Source organism: Oryzias latipes, chromosome 14 (assembly GCF_002234675.1).
Source record: "Oryzias latipes chromosome 14, ASM223467v1".
Taxonomy (NCBI): domain Eukaryota; kingdom Metazoa; phylum Chordata; class Actinopteri; order Beloniformes; family Adrianichthyidae; genus Oryzias; species Oryzias latipes.
In genome coordinates, this window is record NC_019872.2 from 13,226,367 (window position 1) to 13,246,249 (window position 19,883).

The 19,883-nt window shown below is 39.2% G+C and overlaps 1 protein-coding gene across 3 annotated transcripts in view; it reads left to right on the plus strand.

Annotated features, from left to right (window-relative positions):
• Window positions 1-19,344, plus strand: part of cfap54 (cilia and flagella associated protein 54) — a 28,752-nt gene extending 9,408 nt beyond the window's left edge. Inside the window, exons 22-56 of one of the 3 annotated variants that reach the window (XM_020708853.2) lie at window positions 18-136; window positions 235-382; window positions 490-645; window positions 719-841; window positions 1,642-1,764; window positions 1,955-2,063; window positions 2,278-2,367; window positions 2,435-2,561; window positions 3,319-3,415; window positions 3,513-3,601; window positions 3,681-3,863; window positions 4,547-4,707; window positions 4,781-4,923; window positions 5,002-5,199; window positions 5,313-5,512; window positions 5,731-5,866; window positions 6,483-6,609; window positions 6,698-6,859; window positions 6,929-7,108; window positions 8,167-8,254; window positions 11,254-11,424; window positions 11,506-11,572; window positions 11,643-11,828; window positions 11,902-11,988; window positions 12,079-12,198; window positions 12,802-12,849; window positions 13,225-13,366; window positions 13,474-13,616; window positions 15,614-15,768; window positions 15,844-15,925; window positions 16,046-16,205; window positions 16,775-16,932; window positions 17,865-18,011; window positions 18,098-18,218; window positions 19,019-19,344. In XM_020708853.2, the coding sequence (XP_020564512.1) occupies window positions 18-136; window positions 235-382; window positions 490-645; window positions 719-841; window positions 1,642-1,764; window positions 1,955-2,063; window positions 2,278-2,367; window positions 2,435-2,561; window positions 3,319-3,415; window positions 3,513-3,601; window positions 3,681-3,863; window positions 4,547-4,707; window positions 4,781-4,923; window positions 5,002-5,199; window positions 5,313-5,512; window positions 5,731-5,866; window positions 6,483-6,609; window positions 6,698-6,859; window positions 6,929-7,108; window positions 8,167-8,254; window positions 11,254-11,424; window positions 11,506-11,572; window positions 11,643-11,828; window positions 11,902-11,988; window positions 12,079-12,198; window positions 12,802-12,849; window positions 13,225-13,366; window positions 13,474-13,616; window positions 15,614-15,768; window positions 15,844-15,925; window positions 16,046-16,205; window positions 16,775-16,932; window positions 17,865-18,011; window positions 18,098-18,218; window positions 19,019-19,125 (4,653 nt within the window). In that variant the 3' untranslated portion in view covers window positions 19,126-19,344. Of the gene's footprint in view, window positions 1-17; window positions 137-234; window positions 383-489; window positions 646-718; window positions 842-1,641; window positions 1,765-1,954; window positions 2,064-2,277; window positions 2,368-2,434; window positions 2,562-3,318; window positions 3,416-3,512; window positions 3,602-3,680; window positions 3,864-4,546; window positions 4,708-4,780; window positions 4,924-5,001; window positions 5,200-5,312; window positions 5,513-5,730; window positions 5,867-6,482; window positions 6,610-6,697; window positions 6,860-6,928; window positions 7,109-8,166; window positions 8,255-11,253; window positions 11,425-11,505; window positions 11,573-11,642; window positions 11,829-11,901; window positions 11,989-12,078; window positions 12,199-12,801; window positions 12,850-13,224; window positions 13,367-13,473; window positions 13,617-15,613; window positions 15,769-15,843; window positions 15,953-16,045; window positions 16,206-16,774; window positions 16,933-17,864; window positions 18,012-18,097; window positions 18,219-19,018 lie in introns of those variants that run through there. The other 2 variants (XM_020708854.2, XM_020708855.2) reach the window with 2 other exon arrangements.
• The last annotated feature ends 539 nt before the right edge of the window (window positions 19,345-19,883 follow it).

Below are 19,883 nucleotides of genomic sequence, written 5' to 3' on the forward strand. Positions count from 1 at the left end.
TTGGTGTCTTCCTTTAGGTGGCTTTCAAAACAAAAGAATATCCTGCAGCTAAGAGAGCCTGCAGGGAGCTCTGGAAGCATTATACCGACTCCAGCTCTAAGCCCAAAAGCCCATGGGATAGACTTGCTGTAACCAGGTAAGGATAGAAACCGGAGCTCTCCACATGCATTTGTTACAGGGATTAACCATTTTTTTGGCATATGCCTATGTAATTCTTTGTTTCTGGTCATTAAGCCTGCATGAAGCAACCATCCAACAGTCTTCCTCTCACCTTTGCAACCTGGTCCTGACCTCCATCTTTATCGAGACAGAGATCAGCATCCAGGAGGGGGCACTCTGCTGTGAAACCCTTAGCGACAGCAGTCCGTTTATCTGGGACCAGGTACAAAGCCACCCTGTTACAGAACAGTGAGCGATGCATAAATAGGACTTGATCTGAGGCAGGAACAGAACTGTATTACATTAATAAAATGATGGCTGGTTTTGCAGGAAGCCAGACTAGCAGAGTGTGACCGAATGCTGGTGGCCATGGACTTGGCTTTGTGTCTGAATGATGGCAGCTCTGCTTTGCAGGCTGTAGTTAACTGTTATGGCCTGCTGGCTCCGCTAATCTTCCATCAAATCGTGCATGATAGAGTGGTGCAGGTGAGAAAATAAAGTCACTTAAAGCTAGTCGATGATGATGATGAAGTTCCTATTTGCATCCATGTTCATCTAGGTCCTGCAGAAATGCTTGGTAGTCCTGGAAGAGAATTCCAGTCTCCTCATACACACATGGGCTGGAGCTACCACAGAGTCCCTCCTTTACATGACAGCTTGCATCACTTTCTACCTGTCAAAAGTAAGTGTGCATGTTAAAACTATGATTTTTTTTTCATTCATAAATTTACACATGATGGAATTACATTAAGTTTTATAGAAATAATCTTTTTAAAAGTGCCCCAATAGTTTTTTTCTTACATCAATTTGAAGAAGTGACTTTTCTTTTAAAGCTGGATTCTTAAAAAAGTTATTGTAATCTTCCTTTGCTCTAAAGGTTTTACGTACTTATTTATGAAAATTGATTATTTTATCAAATTTAAGGAAACATCAATAAATTTAGTGATAAATCGTAGTCATTTAGCAAAAATGTTTTTAAATCACAAGAATATTTTAGTTTTTTTACTACCTGATGAGTTCATGTTTTATGATTCATATTTTATTGTTTATTAAAAACATTTCTGTTTCATTAAATAAAAAATAAAACAACACAACTTAATGACTCGGTTCACAAACTCACACCCATTTCTCCAAGTTCCACAGATTTGCAACTGTTCCACCCAGTGATACCTTTTGATTCAGTCATTTATTAATATGTAAATGTATTTATTTCATATTTGTAAAATGTAATATTCCTTGTTAATTCTTGTATCATTTCTTTATTTCATAAAGAAATTAACTAACTAATTCTGTTCTATTCCTAATGATTGAACAGACAATAAACTGTTACTGAAGACTGGTTATGAAGCTGCTGATTTCATTTGGTACAGGACATTATTGTGGGTTCAGGCAATGATGCATCTTTAAATTATGGCTTCAAAAAATCGGAGTTGAAGACTCGCACCTTTGTGTGATCAGTGACGGCCCTTCTCCCTCTGTCAGGTGCTGCGGTTGCTCAGAAACCATCAACTGGCTGCAGCGGTGCTGGACAGCGGGCGCAGGCTGCTTCAGGAGGCCACGGATGCTCTGCTGCAGATGAGCAAACTCTCCAGTAAAGCAAAAGCGGTAAGGAACAACCGAGAGTATATTTGCATTTTGAATTGTGTTTAATAAAGAACAGCAAAGACGTTTTTACTTTGAAACCATTCATTTAAATCCACACAATACAAAAGTGTGTTTAGAAAGTTGGTTTTAGACTTGAGGTTTAGGAGTCAGTGGAAAACCCTGACATGCTAAGACTAGCATTTGTGTGCAGACGGGGGCCGATGGTACAGCCAGTGATTCAGTGATGATACGGCGGCAGTTTCAGGCGCTGAACAGAAAAAGAAGCAGGGGCATATGTGAGGCAGAACTCCCCTCTGGTAGTAAGTCACACACACAAGTTAGTCTTCTTTTTAAACCTTAAAAAAATGAGACTTCTGAACAAGACAGAGTACAACCAAAAAATCTCAACTCACAGTTTTGACTACTACTCTATGTATTTTTGAAAAATGTGAAATTTCACATTGTTCATGTGTGGATAGAGCCCTCAGCTAAAGAATAAAATATAATAAAAATGTTGTATTCTCTTCTCTTCAGACTGTCCTCCAGCCCTGACTGGCACTGAGGACCCCATTGTTCTGTGCGATCTGATCTACAGCAACACATTACAGGAGGCCCATCAGGAAGGTCGGTTTTTTTTATGCCTCAAAGACTCTGAAATCGGTCTTAGTTTATGTCTGAACGTTCTTTGCAGTGATGAAGATCAAATGGAGGACATACTTTCTCGAGTTTGCGGCTCTCTTTCTCCAGCGGACCCTTGAGGAGGGCCGCCCAGACCTCGTTCTGAAGTGGGGGGAGAACATTCTTCAGTTTCTCTTCAAGTAATTAACTTTATTTAAAAGCAAACATTAAAACTTTTGACTTCCGGTCCGATTTATAATTAAAAACCCACTCAAATCCTCTTTTGATCAACTGTAAAATGATTCCCAGTGGTCTTTTAAGGATGATTATGCCATTCTTAGCCGAAATTTTAAAAAACTGTCGTTTTCTAGGACATAGTTTCTGCAGAGCGGCAGTAGATCGTTAAAAATTCACCTTTGATTTGTAAGCGTGACTGTTGGAGCGGAGGAAGCCCGTTCCCCTTTCCCCCCACTGTTACTGAAAGCTCTCTTTTAAACTCTCGCTGACTTACAATCCTAACTTAACATTATCGGTGCAACAAAAATGGCAAGCAACATTGGATCTATCCAGTTTTGAGTCCGATGCCAGCTCAGATGAGGCAAACGAAGACGTTTACGGATCTATTTGTCAGTGGATGCATCAGAATTTGAGCAGGAAGCATATTTTCTGTCCCAAATGCGTACAGCACTTTTCATCTGCTCACAACAATTTGGATAAGGAAATAATCAGAAATGCAGTTTTAATCTTAATTTTCTTTGAATATGTCTTCATCATGAGAAAATGCCACAAGAACATAAGAAAAACACCAAAAACACAGTTTCCATCGGAGTGGGCCTTTAAGGAAATCTATATTCAGACCTACATTAAGGTTTCAGCAACAAACTTGTGATTCTCTGATTCTATTCATTCTACTCCATCCAATTTCATAAAGAGCAGCTGATGAATCCTGTTTTCCAGGCGTGATGACATGATGGGACTATCTTCTAAACATCTGGAGGTTAAAATCAAAAATAAAGGAAGAGGACAAGCTCCTAAAGAAACTGGCACACCTCAGGTGAAGACAGAAAGGATATTTAATCTGTGTGTCTGATTTGTGTACTAGATTGAATCTGTGTATTGATGCACACAAATGTTTTGTGTCTATGTTGCAGAATAATATGTCAGTTCCACACGATGAACTGAGAAAGAAGCTCAAGAAAAAGCTGCCCTCCAACATGATGAGGCATGTCAGAACCTACAGGTAGCACTTGTCGTTTGTTGTTTTCTCTGCAGCAGGTTGGAAATCAGGGCTATCACAAAGATAAGTTATGTCTCAATAGAGAGCTCTGCACCGTGGACAACCTACTGACCATGATGTCAGATGTGGTGCGTTGCAGCAAGAAGCGCCTCCAGTTAAGGAACTTGTGCTGTGAGGAGAGGCCGTGGAGGTGTCAGGTCCACCGCTGCATGGCTCAGGCCCATCTAGCTGCTGTTCATCAGGACCTGGAGACTCTGCAGCAAAGGTGAAAGGGCACGATTGCCTCCCATCTGTCATCTTTTGCCAGATGTTTTAAAGACCTCTACTGTAATGAAAAGAATGTTTGTAGGTTTTTTTTACATGTTTTGATGGAGGTCATCTATAGTTTTTATTTTTCAAATCAAAAAAATATAAAAAAAAATTAAGCTTCAAATTGGATATCTGAGTATTACTTAATTCAAATCATAAATCAGGAGGAGACAAAAAAAATGCCACTTGAAAAAGATTGTATTTGTGATGTAGAAATAAGCTGGGCAGGCCACAAGCTCCCTGACCTGCTTCATTCTGATGCATCCCCCTGTAGACAAATATATCCATGTACGTCTTTGTTTTCCTTGTCTTAGCGGCATCTGGCTCTAAACTTTACAGATGGATAGCTCTAATATTGTTTGCCATTTTTGTTGCACCGTCAATGTTAGGTTCAGGGTGTTAGGGGTTGTAAACTAGCGGGAGAGCATGTAAACTTGGACTTCTGCACAAGTGGTTCCACCCACAACTCAAAGAAACCAAATGAACAGTGTCCTTGAAAAAAAAAAGGTTTTTTGATTTTGGCAAAAAATTGCATAATCATGATTAAAAGACCCCTGGGAACGCTTTTACAATAGATCAAAAGATGATCGGAGTGGGAATGTTTGCCCAAGAAACATGTTTTCCATTTGCTTGACTCAGCTACAGCCAGTTCGATCCTTTGTATTTCTCTCTGGCCCTCACTGGACTTGTGATCAAGAGGAACTCGCAGAGGCAACCCTCTTTCAGATGTGACAGTGAGTCAGAAACCAGCTCTTCTCCCTCTGATCGAGGAGAACAGGTGGAGAAAAAGGAAAGGAAAGGTAAGGTAAAGCAAAGGATGAGAAGACTAATATCTGTGTGTGATCCCTCAACTTGACTTCAGCTTCTGCACAGTGGTTCGATTTGATGACTTTGAGGAAAGATGTGGGGAAGGAAGAAGCTTTTCCCCAATAGTGGACCTGCTAAAAGACAAAAGCTCTACGACCTCTCCATTAAATTCCCTTAAATTAGCCGCTTCACATCTCCGCAGAGCCATGGTACTACACTTACAAATTAGAAATATTTATTTTATGGCTGTTTTGGATTTTTAAAATTTAATTATGTATGTTCTGCAGGTTCTGGCACATCGAGGTGGCCACTGGACTCTGCTGCTATGTGTTTGTCAGACTGTGTGGAACCACAGCTGTAAAATCACTGTAACGTCCCAGCTTGAAGCTCCTCCCCCTGTCACAGAGGACCAACTTCACGACATCTTCACTCCACTGCTGGTGCTAGCCACAGATCTTGTCATGGACATGCTAAACAAACTAGAGGTCAGAAACAGAATTTCTTTGCACGTCAGAAAATTCACAACAACTGAGGTTTTTTGAATGAAAAGTTTGATTCTCAGGTTTTAAGGTGTAACTTTTGTTTTTACTCCTGCCAGCTGTGGAGTCGTTATGATCTTGACTTGACGAAGGAAGAACTGGAGTCCAGTGTCCACTTCTCGGCTCCTCTGGATGACAGCACTGAAGTGGACCTGCGCTGGGTTCGCACTTTGGTCTTGCACACCCTGGAGCGCCTCCATGGCTGTGAAAAATGGGAAAGTTTGGCCCACTTTGCCTTACTTTTCAACTCATACACACAGTGAGTAACACGTGGGATTAACAATGAGCAGTCATTTTCACTGTTGAAGAAAACTTGATCTGAGCTCTTTAACTTGGATGCTATTCTTAACCGCAGCGAGAAAACACCACTTCACACAAGACCATGACGATTTAAATCTGAACTGTTTCACATATTGTTTAATATGGAGGTCTTCAGCCAAAGAAGTGAACGTGTGTTTGTTTTCCTTTGTGTTTCAGGGAGCGCTATGCCCTGATTGTAGCTCCTCTGCTCCTTCATGCTCAAAGAAGCTTGATTGAAAGAATCCACTCAGTGGGGGGGCCTGCAGTCCCACAACCCCACCACATAAAGACACAGAAGAGCACTGGCAAAGCGGTAGAACGCAGATCAACTTTAACAAATACTAAACCTACTTCAACTCTTTGTTTCTTACCAGTAAAATTACAGCATATTTACAAGTTGCAGTATTTTTTTCTTTTACATTTTTAATCAGAGGATGATCTAAAATAAACACTGGGCAGGTGTATCTTTTCCTCTCACATGATCCAAAACACACATTTTTACATGTAATCGATACATAATACATAATTCAGCCAACTTTGTGGCGATATGATGCAGTCCAATTCCTTTAACTAAATGGATACAATCTAGATATTTATTATTCACTTGGCATTTAAAGACCCACTGTAATGAAAATTATGTTTTTAACATGTTCTTGTGGCATTTTTCTGATGATGGAGGACATATAATTAAGAAAATTGAGCTTAAAAATGCATTTCTGAGTATTTTTGTTATTCAAATCGATGTGAATCAGGAGCAGACAAAATTATGCTGTTTGTAAAAGAGCTTACATGCTATGTAGAAAATGCACTGGGCGGGTCACGAGCTCCCTGATTCGCTCCACAGTGATCCATCCACTTATAGTTGACTAGAACAATGTATGTTTATTTATGAACTTTTCAGTTTGTGATGCCGTAAGTTTTACTTTCAGGTGACCAATGCGAGTTACTTTCACTGCCAGCTGCTCAGTGGATGGAGTCCTCCTGAACAGAAGCTTCCCATTCATGAAGAAACATCACACACAAATGCCTTTCCCAGAGACGGAGCTTCACTCAAAGGTTAGAGCAGACAAAAAGCCCTTCAAACATAAAAATAGAGAGACTTGTGGAAGAGCCAACACGTGATTTGATCTTCTGTGTATCTAAGCTGCAGAGAAACAGCGCTCCTTGTCTCTTGTGTGCGTTCCACTGGATGTGGAAGACACACTGAGGGGTTACCAGCGAGCTTTGCAGAAAACACCGGACTGCCTTGAGGCTCTGCGGCATAGCCGTTCCTTACTGTTGCTGCTCCTGGCAAACACGCAACCCTGTGAGTTTACTTCTGACTGAAGACACAAACACAGACGCTTTTTCATGCGCTTTCAACTCTCTCCATCAGACTTGGCACAGCTCCAGTTGGCAGGTCGGGTGGCTTTTAGCCCTGTGGTCAGGTCCAATCCAAACAACCATCCATGTGACCCCAGCGGGGAGGATTTCACCACTCCAAATGCCATCGTTGGCCTTCCTGTCCAACCTGACTCCATCCCAACTGTTATTGCTGCCTATTCTAATTCCATTCGTAAGAATTCACAGTATTCATTAAGCATTATGGTAGTATGATAAGTCATTTGAGAGCAGGTAATCTGTGAGCAGCTTTGAGCTGGATTCTCCATGTCCCGTAAGCTTTCTCTACCTTCATCCTATTTGAGATAGTCTGTTCCTTTTGTTTGCCAAATTCTGCAGGTAGTGTCTTCTTATATTTCGAAAACAGTATTCCTATTGCCTCTGCTGCCTCTTTTGGGAACTTCTGGCTTCAGTTTTGTTCATTCCTGTCTCTACCGTAGTTATTCGTTATATCCAATAGTGCAACTAGCTAAAGGACACAGTTGAGAAAACCAAAATTTGGTCAATAAACCCCTAATCATGCACTTGGATTTATCCATCTGTTAGAATAACCTGTCCTCCTTCCTCATTTTAAATTTCACTCTGGCTTTTTCTTTCCTTCAGTGTATTTAATGAGTACTTTCTATGTCTTCAGCAGCTTTTTTGTTCTGTAAAACCTCATTCATAAGTCTGACTGTTGTTTACCATCTGTATGTGGAGCTTCCTTCCGCCAAACAAAGTAGAGCCACAGTTCCAACCTCTCGAACCGCGACTGTTTTAGCTGAATAGTGATTCAGCTAAATGTGACCGTCCCGTTTTTGTTTTTTTATAGGATGTAGATTAAAGTCTAAGGTTAGGTCATCTAAAAGACTATAAACAGGAGGCTGTGCTTGGCCTTCATTATCACGGAATAAATGAAGCGTAAATTGCTGAATGTTTTTTTTTTAGCTGTGACCGCTGTGGATGGTTAAATGTCTGAGCAGAATTTTTGTACACTCAGGTTTGTGATGACCTTTGATTGATTGATTGATTTTTTACACTATTGCAGCAATCATTATTATTTGTCATGTAACAAAAACAGAATTGTTATTGATTGTTATCTTCAAAAATGATTTCAATATTTCAGAAATCATAATTACACATTTCGGTCTCTGATGCAGTAGACCTTAATTTGATGAACCGTGCTCTAGGTTTCTAGAAGTTTAGACGTCTCACTGTTTTTCCACATTTGTCTACTTTTTAATTTTTTTTCAGAGTGTCTCAGAGCTAGTGGCCACGAGTCCCTCAGACTTCTTGGATTGCATGAAATGGGAAATCTACACTTCTATGCTGGAAACATGCAGTAAGAAACAGACATTAAATATGTGTTTGTTAAAACACTAGGAAAAATGTCCTCACAAGTTCAAAAGTATAGAATATAAGATGTTTTTCCCTTGTTATAAGTTTAAAAAAATCAGCCATTGGAACTTGACTTTGTCTTCATAGGATTTCTTAAAATAAGTTGTGACTTACTGCCCTATTAAGAAAAAATAAATCTTAAAATTGGCTGAAAATCCCCTTTTTCTGAGTATATATTGCTCTGCAATAATCTCCATAATTATATTATGGAGATTATGTTGTTCTAGTTCTGCTGGACCTAACTGAAGCATTCAACACCGTAGACCATAGCACTTTAATTTCTAGGCTCCAGAACCTGGTGGGGATTCAAGGTGCTGCACTGGACTGGTTCAAATCCTACCTGGCGGAAAGAACCATGTGTGTCAGTTTAGGTGGTTATGAATCCACCACAGCTCGGGTTCCCTATGGGGTCCCACAAGGGTCGGTTTTGGGACCTCTTCTGTTTTCTTTATATCTGTTACCTTTAGGGTCCATTCTAAGAAAACACGGCATTTCCTTTCATTTATACGCTGACGACAGTCAGATCTATCTGCCGCTAAAAAAGGATAATCTCTCTGTGACGCAGCTCCTGTCGTGTCTCCATGACATTAAGGACTGGTTGGCCCTAAGTTTCTTGAGTTTGAATGAAATGAAAACAGAAGTTGTAATTTTTGGACCGAATGATTTTAGTGGACCGTCCCCGATTGATCTGGGCTCTCTGACTGGTTTCTTAAAATCAACTGTTTCTAACTTGGGTGTTAAATTGGACAGTAATTTTAACTGCAACTCTCTTTATCTTGGACTCAGCCAGTCGTCTCTCTTGCGTCTCCAACGTGTTCAAAATGCAGCTGCTCGTCTTATGGTTGGAGCACGCAAAAGAGACCACATCACGCTGATCCTAGCATCGCTTCACTGGCTGCCTGTGCATTTTAGAATTCATTTTAAGATTCTTCTGCTTGTTTTTAAATCTTTACACGGTCTTGCCCCGCTGTACCTCTCTGAGCTTCTCACTCCCTATTCGCCGGCACGGTGCCTCAGATCAGCTGATCAGATGCTTCTAGAGCAGTGTTTTTCAACCAGTGTGCCGCGGCACACTAGTGTGCCGTGGGAGATGGTCAAGTGTGCCGTGGAAGATGGTCAAGTGTGCCGTGGAGAAATTGCCCTCATTAGCTGATTTAACAACATTTTCCATCTCCAGGATTTCAGCTCTCTGTTCATCCAAACAGGCCCTGATAAAACACTGAGTAGTTAGGAATATAAAAGATCCTAAAATACTTTTTCTTTGCGTTTATTTTATTTTATTAAAGACATTTTGATAAGAATGACGTTACCACGACTCAGCTGCAGCTCCGGCTGTATTTTGGAAAAGTCCCGTCCCTTTAACTGTCTCCACCAATCATTCTTGGGGAGCTTAATCACATGTCATCAGTCTGACCAATCAGAAGTGGTTAAAGTCTTCACTTCCTTGTCCCGATTTAGCTCGTAAAGTCGCTCAGTTCTAACAAAAATAGCAGCTAAAGCTCGTCTTTAGCGGTGTAGCTTTCCACAGAGTCCGGTATCAGACCGTGGAACAAGTGAACACATCAATGAAGCTCCGAAAAGCGATCTCCGCCGGCCGTTTTATGCACTACATCTCCCATGATGCATTGGGTTGAGAGAGTGACAGCGCACAAGGAAATCTGTTGTTAAACGTCTTGAAACCAACGAACACACTTCAAACTGTTTTTAAATCTTCTAACTTAACTTTTATTGCATCTTTTAGAAAAAAAAAAACAGCTGCAGTTTCCAGCTTTTTCTGCAACAATTATCTCAAAAATGCATGTGAGACTGTGGAGGGAGGGGCTGTAGATCAATACAGACTGAGTTTCTCCTTTTTTTAAAATTTTTGGATGCTGGTGTGCCGCGGGATTTTTTTTAAGGTTAAAGTGTGCCGTGGCTCAGAAAAGGTTGAAAAACACTGTTCTAGAGGTACCGAGGTCCAGACGGAAGGTCAGAGGGGACAGAGCTTTTGCTGTAGCCGCTCCAAAGCTGTGGAATACTTTGCCGCTGGCCATTAGAGAAGCCCCTTCACTGTCCGTTTTTAAAACCCGTTTAAAAACCCATTTTTATGCTCTGGCTTTTAACCCAATATGAAGACCACTGTTTTTCTAACTGTTTACTGTTTTCTATAGTTTTATCTGTGTTTCCCCCCCCCTTAACATGTTTTAATGTTTTTTACTGTTGTGTTCAGCACTTTGTCTCAACTACTGTTGTATGAAAGTGCTATATAAATAAAGTTGAGTTGAGAGTTGAGCTGCAATGAAATTGGAAAGTTCTGAGTGAAATAGAGTTTAGAAAAAGATTATATTGCTCTGGTGATTGGAAATATTATTTCTTAAATTAAACCTGTATTGCTTAAAAAAAAACTTTAAAATATTTAACGTTGGTACATTTATACCCATATTAACCCAAAATGTCCTATTTTAAGAGGTAAAACAGTCTATTTCTTGACCATAAATCATCTTAAAGTCAGAATTGCTGAACTTAAGATAAATTTGTCTTTAAAAAATACATATATAAATGTGTGTTTACTTTCCATCCTGCCATTGTTAAATGCATTTATGCTCTGAGTAAAATTAAACTTTCCAGTTTCCCCAAAACAAGCAAGTCTGTTTCACTCACAATTCGTGATTACTTAAAAATAAGACGTAAAGTAAAAAAAAAAACAACTCAGAGAGATTTCTTTAGATAAGTTGCTTTCAAGATATTCAAGATTTATTATCAAAAAACAATTAGTCACACCTAACTGAGAAATTACTAGCCGATTAGTTCAATCGTTAATCAGTGAGATATTTAAACCAGAAACTATTTTGCGCTTTGCACTGTGTAAACATTTTGCATCAGTTTTAAGGTTAAAAACATCTATGTTTGTTAATAATCTCTTTTTTCTGCTGTGTTGCTCTGTATTGCTGGTTGACACCACAGGGCAGCACAGAGCTGCTGGATTCAGGCTGTAGACTGTTCCCTTCAGAGGTCAGGTGTTCTGCAGAAATGGGATGGTGTGTCCTTCGGAGGGGACTCCATGCAAAAAACGGTGAAGCAGGCTGGCGTTTGGGGGTGTCTCCAGGCCGCTGTGACCACAGCTAAAATAGCACAGTGGGTTAAACCCATATAAATCCTAATATTGTGAGGTCTATGCCTTTCAAACAGTTGTTTGACTTTGTTTTCACTTCCCAGGTTCATCCGAACGTCTGATGTCGACCAGCGAACAAAATGTTGTCTGCTGTCTTCTCACCTTTTTAAGGTAATTCCATTCATTAGATGCTATTGTGTTTGCATCCATTCTGATGTGTGTGGCTGCCGTTCTCCTTCAGTGCGTGCTGTGCTGCTCCGTGGCGCAGCCACAGCTGGATCTCCAGTACGCCTCCCACACCATCAGGGAAGAGCTGTTCCCCGGAGTCGACCTTTTATCCGAGCCTCGTAGGCTCCACGTCAGCTCCATTGTCTCAAGCCTCTACTTTGTTTGTCACTGGCTCTACATGACTGGCTACCACATCACAGTAAAAACTCTCTTTTCCTATTTTTCGGGAGATAGATCTTAAAATTAATCAACTAAATTTTTTGATATTTTAGCTGCTACCCATACTGGCCCTTTACATCCACTTTGTTGGCCCGGTCTGCAGAGATGTACGCCATACAGCTGAAGGCAAAATTCTCAAAGTCAGGGTTGATTCATTTTAAAGCAAAATTCACACTTCAGCGTGTCATTACTTTTACATTTATAAGTTAGTTAACTTTTCTTCTCTTCAGGTGCGTGTTCTCACAGAACTCTGTATGTTCAGTGAAGCTGTGATGGAGGTCGTCCAACTCACACAGGGAACAGGCATCTTTCTACCTTGTGGTCCTTTCATTGCTAAAACTAAACTCCAAGTATGTTCACATTGTTCTTTGGTTTTTACATGTGTTCATTTTCAAATTGAATAATCTCATAAGCCTGGACTGATGAGGAAAGAACGGACACCACTCATTAAACAGATGCATTTTCCTGACTAAGAAACACATTTATCTCCATCAAGGAATCTCCAAAATTTTTTTATAAAATGTCTTTCAAAATAAAAGTATTAGAGAGGGGAAAAAACAATTTTGCATCACACAAATAAGGTAAATGGTAAGACTGGGTTTAAAATATGTAATTACTATTATTATTAATTTATTTTAAATCATTTGATTATTAAAGTAGAGCAAAAATAGTTGGCAGTAACTTGTTCAGTAAGTTGTCCCACTTAAAAATACACCTTAAAGTGTATTTTTAGAAGAAAAAAAAACTACATTGTATGATTTTTTTTTTTTGAATTTAAAGATTTTAAAAAGTATGGTTGATATTAGATATTTAAAAACCAAATCAAAAATTTTATTTTCAAAGTTTTTAAAAGTAAAAGTCATTTTTGGTTCAGTTTACTGAACCATACACAGAAAGATTGGGAAATGTGTTTATTGATTCATTTAACATGTTAAAAATCTCTTATTTTGCAGCCAATGAAAACATTCTACAACAATAAAAGTCTTCAGGACAACAAAGAGGTATTATCTATATCAGATTTACATTTCTTATCTTTTTTTTGTCATTATTGTTGTTTAAAAGAAAATGTATTGAAGCAAATTCACAGCACCAAGTTATGTCTTTCTTTAAGTAAAAAAGGAAATAAAATATTTCTAATTCTTGTTTATATTAACCCCTTGATACCTATATGCAAATGTTCATCAAACTACTTCTGCTCCAAACTCACCTTTAATGTCTACTCAAAAGCAATAACATAAGTGAAATACATTTTCTTCATATCTAGAAATAAATTCCAGCAGCAAGGTATTAAAGGTGTCAGCTGCTGCGTCCAAAAGCTTCTCTATTGGCTTGTCTATCAAACTGTTAAAAAACAGATGTGCTGTTTGTCTGTCTAGGCTGTAGAAGCCCTTGTGAACTGTGACATTGCACCTGAGATCCAAACAATGTACGGTCCAACGGTCTGCACCAGCTTCAACCTGGCTCGTGTTCAGCTAGTCCTTGCCCTCAGCAAAACATTGGGAGACCTTCCAGATCCAGGTTTGTGAGGGAGAGGGGTTTATTCTAGTGCTGTTGAAAGTTTGAGGTTTGTAAAAAGAACTTTGGATCAAGCACACTTTAGACTTGAAGTGGCAAATCTCTTTCAGATCCAAAAGATTTGTGCGCAGAAACATGCGGCTTTGTGAAGTCAGAGTCCTGTGAAGAGGAAAGACCTTACGAAGGCCCAAAACTACCTAAACATTTTACCCTTTGTCATGAGGGGAGGCAGCTAATTTCAGAAAGGATTAAGGTAAGCTTCTCATTCTACTTAACCCTTGTCCTATCCTAGGCGCTTTAACATTGGGAGTTGGGTCATCTAGACCCACTAGACAGTGCTCTGAACCTTTTTTCGATCCTCACTGGTGTCCATGGATTACATGAAATCTTTCCATCTTTATCCACCTTTGTCATGGTAGGAATAACACGTCAATGTAAGGGAGGGGTTTTTATCGATGACAAACCAAGTTGGAAGCCACACAGACACATACAAACTAAAGTATCAAAAAGTATTTCAATCGTAAATAAATCTAAACATATATTAGGATACAACAGTAGATATTTATTGTACTGCTCCTTAATATTACTATGTTTCACCTACGGTATAGAAATTTGGGGGAATAATAACAAGAGCTCACTACATCCTCTCTTTTTCTTCAAAAATTCATTCAGAATTGTACATACAGCCGTATATCTTGATCATACAAACAATCTATTTTATCAATCAAGACTTTTAAAACTGCATGACCTTGTGGATTTTTACACTGCGCAACTTTTATACAGAGCCAGTTGGAAATCGTTACCATTCAATATCCAAAAACAGTTCTTAGAAAATGAAGGAGGCTACAGACTGAGGGGATGAGGGGAACTTCAGGATCATATTGATAAGAACCACAAAGAAAACTTTCTGTGTGTCGGTGTGTGGCACTAAACTTTGGAACGGTTTAAGTGAGGAGCTTAAGAAATGTTCAAATATTCAAATATTCAAGAAAATGTATAAAGAAACTCTTATTTCAGGATATGAAGATAAGAGGATTTAAGGATCAACAGGTGTTGGAATAATTCCAAATACATGTCTGAACTTGATTGTGGTGAAATAATCAAAGCTCTTTTAATTACAACCAATGAGTGTTACATTGTAATATGCAATAATGATTACTGCAATGTTTAAATTACAATCAATAAGCTATTGATTTTGTTTACTTGATCTGCAATGTGTAGCAATAATTACTGGTTTAATGTTATCATGTGTTCTAATGATAATCAATTATTATTCCGTTACTGTTTACTGAAATCATGAATGAATGTTTTCTGAAGATCATCAATCATTACTAGGCACTGGATTTTGTTACTTGAAGAGAATCTATCTGATCAGAACCGGATTTAAAACTCTGTAAAACTATCAAATGAATGAACTCATTAGGGGTGGGATTATATAAGCTTGCTTCTTCCCACTCCTTTTCAAGCAATAAATCAAACTCTACTTATACTTCAGTTAATTATCACTGTATTTAATTAAGCAAATGTGATTTAAGTGACATTTTTGTTTTATTTTCTGTCTTTTTAATCTATGCATTTCATCATTTCTGTAATGAGTTTGATATATATATGTAAATTCTTTATTGCCTCCTGTACGCCTCCTGGGGAGGTATTCCGAGCATTTCCCGCTGGGCAGAGGCCCTGGGGAAGACCCAGGACACACTGGAGAGACTGTCTCTCAGCTGTCTCGGGCACCCCCCGGAGGAGCTGGAAGAAGTGACTAAAAGAGTGCAGAAGATGGATGGATGGACGGACGGACGGTCGACGGATAAAAAGATTGCTGTCTTTGTTGTCCTGGAAATACTGCAACATTGCAGTAGAAATGAGAGGAATGAGATTTATGCTTAGAACTGATGATATTTTGGCAAAAAATAAATGCTGAAAGAAAAAGTGGGGGTAATATATATATATATATATATATATATATATATATATATATATATATATATATATATATATATATATATATATATATATAAAGCAGAAATATAAAAGTTAACAAATGTGGAACATGTTTTTAAATTGCATGCATAATTATTATAATTATTATATTTTTCTGGAAAATTAAATTATTGTGCTTTTTCAAGTGTTTTAAAGCATGTTGAAGTCTTCCACACCGATCATTTATGCAAAGAAAACAAGTTATTATTTGTTAGTTGAATAGATTTCTCACATTTAAGGGTGAGAATTCTTCTGTCCTTTCTCCTGTAGGTTGTGTTGCTTGAAGCAGCCTCCTCTTTGCTGGCCGCCACCACAGAACAGCTGACATTGCTGCCCTGCAGTGAGGAGGAGAAGCTGGAGCTCACTCTGGTGTCCAATCTCCTTAAAACCAACCTTCACCTACAGCAGGGATGTCCTGAACTCAGGTAGACGTTTGTCATCTGCTGGTTTACATAATTCTGTTTGTGTAACAAAACTTATATTTTATGGTTTCTATTTAGTTTTGATGTTGCAGTTTCATCTTTGGTCCTTCTGCAAACATCACCTGTGACACTGAGAGGATCCAACTCTGAACTTACAGAGGTTTTACAAGTTACTTTTACTGCATAGGTTTGATGAGATTGAAGCTCGAAACTACAACAGACTGAGAGCTCTCATTTTTAACAAATGCATTCTTTACGCTTTTTTGTGTTTTACCTAAAGGACCCAGGAGGCTGCCCTGTGACGGACAGTCAACCCACAGACTGTCCTGGAGCTGCCGAGGCAGCCGACAGAATCGGTCCGTTTTTGTGGCTGCGCTGCCGCCTGGCTGTGGTACAAAGCCTGGTTGCCAGTCACCAGGCAGATGCATCTATTCTCCCAGGTTTGATTCTGTGTGTTTTGGTTGATGTTCCCTCTGTCTCAAGGGTCGTGAACTTTTAATCTTCTCCGATTCCTCACATCAGAAATAAGTTTTTAGCCTTTTTCCTACCCAGACATGCACACATTTAAAACTCATAATTTCAGTACTCTTTCCAGCACCTTAAAGACCCACTCTGATGAAAATGGCTTTTTTGACATGTTCTTGTGGCATATTTCTCATGATAGAGGACAAATATAAAGAAAAGTAAGCTCAAAATTGCATTTCTGATTATTTCTTTATTCAAATTGTTTTTATTCTGTTTGAAAAAAATTGTATTTACTACATAGAAAATCTCTCAGCAATGTGAAGGGGAAGGAGGGCCGAGTTGCTCTGTACCAATAGTCCGCCCACAACTCAGTTTTTTAGATTTTTGCCAAAAACTGCATAATCATAATTGAAAGACCACTGGGAACGCTTTTACAATAAATCAAAAGATGATCAAAATGGGATTTTGACTTTTTTAAACTTTGAATCTGTGGTCTGTAAACTTTCTGTAAGTCAGTGTCAGAGTCCTGAATTCTGTCTTTAAGGAAAGAACATCAATGAAGAGATGGCGCGGCTGCTGCAGGAGGGTATTGAGGAGTGCGTTCAATGGGGAGACCGTGACACTCAGGCTTTGCTGCTGGTGGAATCTGCAGAACTGAAAGCACGGAGAGGAAAGACAGCAGAGAGTGTAGCGGCGCTACAGGTACTCCAGCCAAAGAAAAGCTGCAATCTAGAGCCCTGCGCGGGACTATTTTCTTCATCCCGCTCCCGCCCGCGCCCGCTGAATTTCTGACCAATCCCGCCCGCTCCCGCAACGTATGCGTTACACTCCCGCCCGCTCCCGCAATATGTATGTCCACTCCCGCCCGCACCCGCAAAACTCATAGAATTTAGTCCCGCACAGTAATAGAGATGCATTGATTTTGTATCGTCTCCCGTCCCGCAGGAAAAAACACGTATTTTTATTGATATTATTAAAGAGATTTATGTCCTCCTCCAGCCTCATCTTTTCATGCATTCCTCTTGTGTAATGTGCAACTTAAATATTAAATATATTTTTACAAATCCTGTTCTGTTAAAAGTGTGCGTGTGTGCGCGCGCAGACAGACGGCCTGAAGCGCGCTCTTAGTAAGAGGCGGGGCGGGGCGGGGCGCACCCTCAACAACAAGTTAGATGACAGAGGCCATTGGGCGTCTCTACCTGGTGCCTTCACGGAGCTTCAGTACATAAGAATCCAACAGCCGCTCAGCCTAACGTAGTCCGCTATTATATATTCATGGCAGCACTGATCCCGCGGGTTTTTTTTTTTTGCCGCCCGCTCCCGCCCGCAGCACAATTCAAACCGCCCAATCCTGCGAGATTTGGGTTGGGTCCCGCGGGACCCGGCGGGACCCGAGCCCAATGCAGCCCTCTACTGCAATCTACTGTGGGTAAAACAAATGTTCTATCCCCCTGTGTTGGATTTATTTGCCACTTTTGGAACCAATTTTGGGAAGTGTTTGTAAAAAAAACTTTGAGAGAAAAACGCAAAGGTTGCTTTTTCTCCTAAATGGAAACACGTGAAACAATTCACTTGCTCTGTATGTCATCAGTACAGAAGGGTAAAATGTTCTGTTCTGTTTCCTGTGTGAGCAGGAAGCAGTGGGCCTGCTGTCAGAGCGCGTGTCCGTGCCTCCAGGCTCCATGCTAACTTTGGCTCGAGCTACTTTGCTGCTCAGTGACATTAGAGAACTTCAGAGCTCCACACTCCTTCAGGTCACGAGGAAGCTGTTGGACATGCAGGTGCACCATCAGACTAAAGAAAACTTACAGGTTTTTTACAGAAGATAAAACCCTAACATTTTTGGATTTTTCCACATCTCTTTCAGATGCGTCTGTTTGGTCAGAGTGTGACACTTGTGGATGACAAAATGGGTGTCTGCACTCCTGGCTCTGACAACATTTACCTCCCTTACATTGACATACTGAAGGAGATCACTTTGAGGATTGGTAAATCACCACTACACAAACATCCGAAAGTCAAGCGCTCATGACAGCCTCAATGAGAAAAGCAAAAATTACCTAGTGTTTGTAAAAATGTAGAATAAACAGGCCAGCTTTATTTAGATAAAGAGTTTCAATACATAGATATTCATTTCAAAAGTCACTAATGTCAGATTTAAAAAGTACATTTTTATATCAATGAATAATCTTAATAAAAACATGAATAAATAGTCAGATTCACATGAAATGACATTTTACAAAATAAAACCGAAAGTAAATCAGTCGATCAAGGATTAAACTAACAAAATAAACAGAGCCAGATTTATTATTAGAACCTCCTGGTTCTCTGCTCCTTTTGACTGTTGACAAAATTATCCCATTTGGGTTTTTTGGGTGTTATTTTTTAAATCCACCTTAGCACAGCTAAAACTGAATCTTAAGAAAGTACAAAGACCCCTGTTTCAAGAAAATGTTTCTTATATTCTGTCTTGCAAGAAAAATAATCCTATCAAAAAAGTTTTTCCAATAGCAAAAGGTTAAGAAAACATGTCTTAGTGACTAGAATTTTATTCTTAAAATAAGAATTCTTGGTAAGACAATTTTTCTTACTCTATTGGCAGATTTCTTATTTTGTATTTAAAGAAAAAAATATTTATAATTATTTATAAGGGGCCTGTTTTTCCAAATTAATTTTAAAAATTGTTAAAGCATAGTTTCCTGTCTTTTTTAAAATGTATCTTCAGCTTTGACAGAAAATTTGCTGTATTTTTTAGATTTTCAATCTTGCACTTCAACTGTTTTTGCAGATTCCATGGCGAATTCTAGCAACAGGCAACAGCCAAACTCTCCACTTCCAATGAACCAACAGACTACCGTAACTGAGATTGAAGAGCTGACCGCCGAGAAACGCTGACACCTCCTGTCGTGTGTCAAATTCCCCACCTAACCTGATGCTGAAGGGCTTTTAGTTCTATGGGGATTTATTTTTGGAAAGCTTTATGCGAACAACACACTGAATGATCAGTTCTGGAGATTACAGCTCTCTGCTAAAGGGCTGTTTTGATTTGCAAGGAGAATTTCAAAAAAAGTAAATAAAGCTGCAGATGGTTTTCCAACAAGTAGTTCAACTGTTTTCATGTGAACTGTTCATGTTACTTATGTTTGATTCTGTTTTTTGTCTGTTTTAGTGTCTAACCTCCCAAACAAGACAAAAGACTTTAATGGAAACGAGCTAAAATTCAAATCAGGCATAAACTCTATCTGTGCAGTGGATAAACGAAATCCATGCCTCAGATTCAAATCAATTTAAAGCTGCTTCATTGTGCAAATGCAGCACAGTGACAGTGGTTAACACTATCGTCTCACAGCAAGAGGGTGCTGGTTTAGATCCCAGCTATATCTGGCACTCCAGCTTCCTTCCACAGTCCAAAAACATTCCCTGTAAAAGTTGGGATAGACTCCAGCGATCCAGGGACCTCACTCAGAAGGAAGCAGCTGCAGGTTATTTTTTTATTTTTCAGAGAAAATACCCCCAAAAAACGAAGCCATAGAGCTTTGACAAAATTATATTAAAAAAAAAAGCAAAGCAATTAAATAAAAAATTACTTATTCAGGAAAGTATTGTTAGTAAGATGCAATACTGCATAACAGTTCAGTTTGTTTCTACATCAC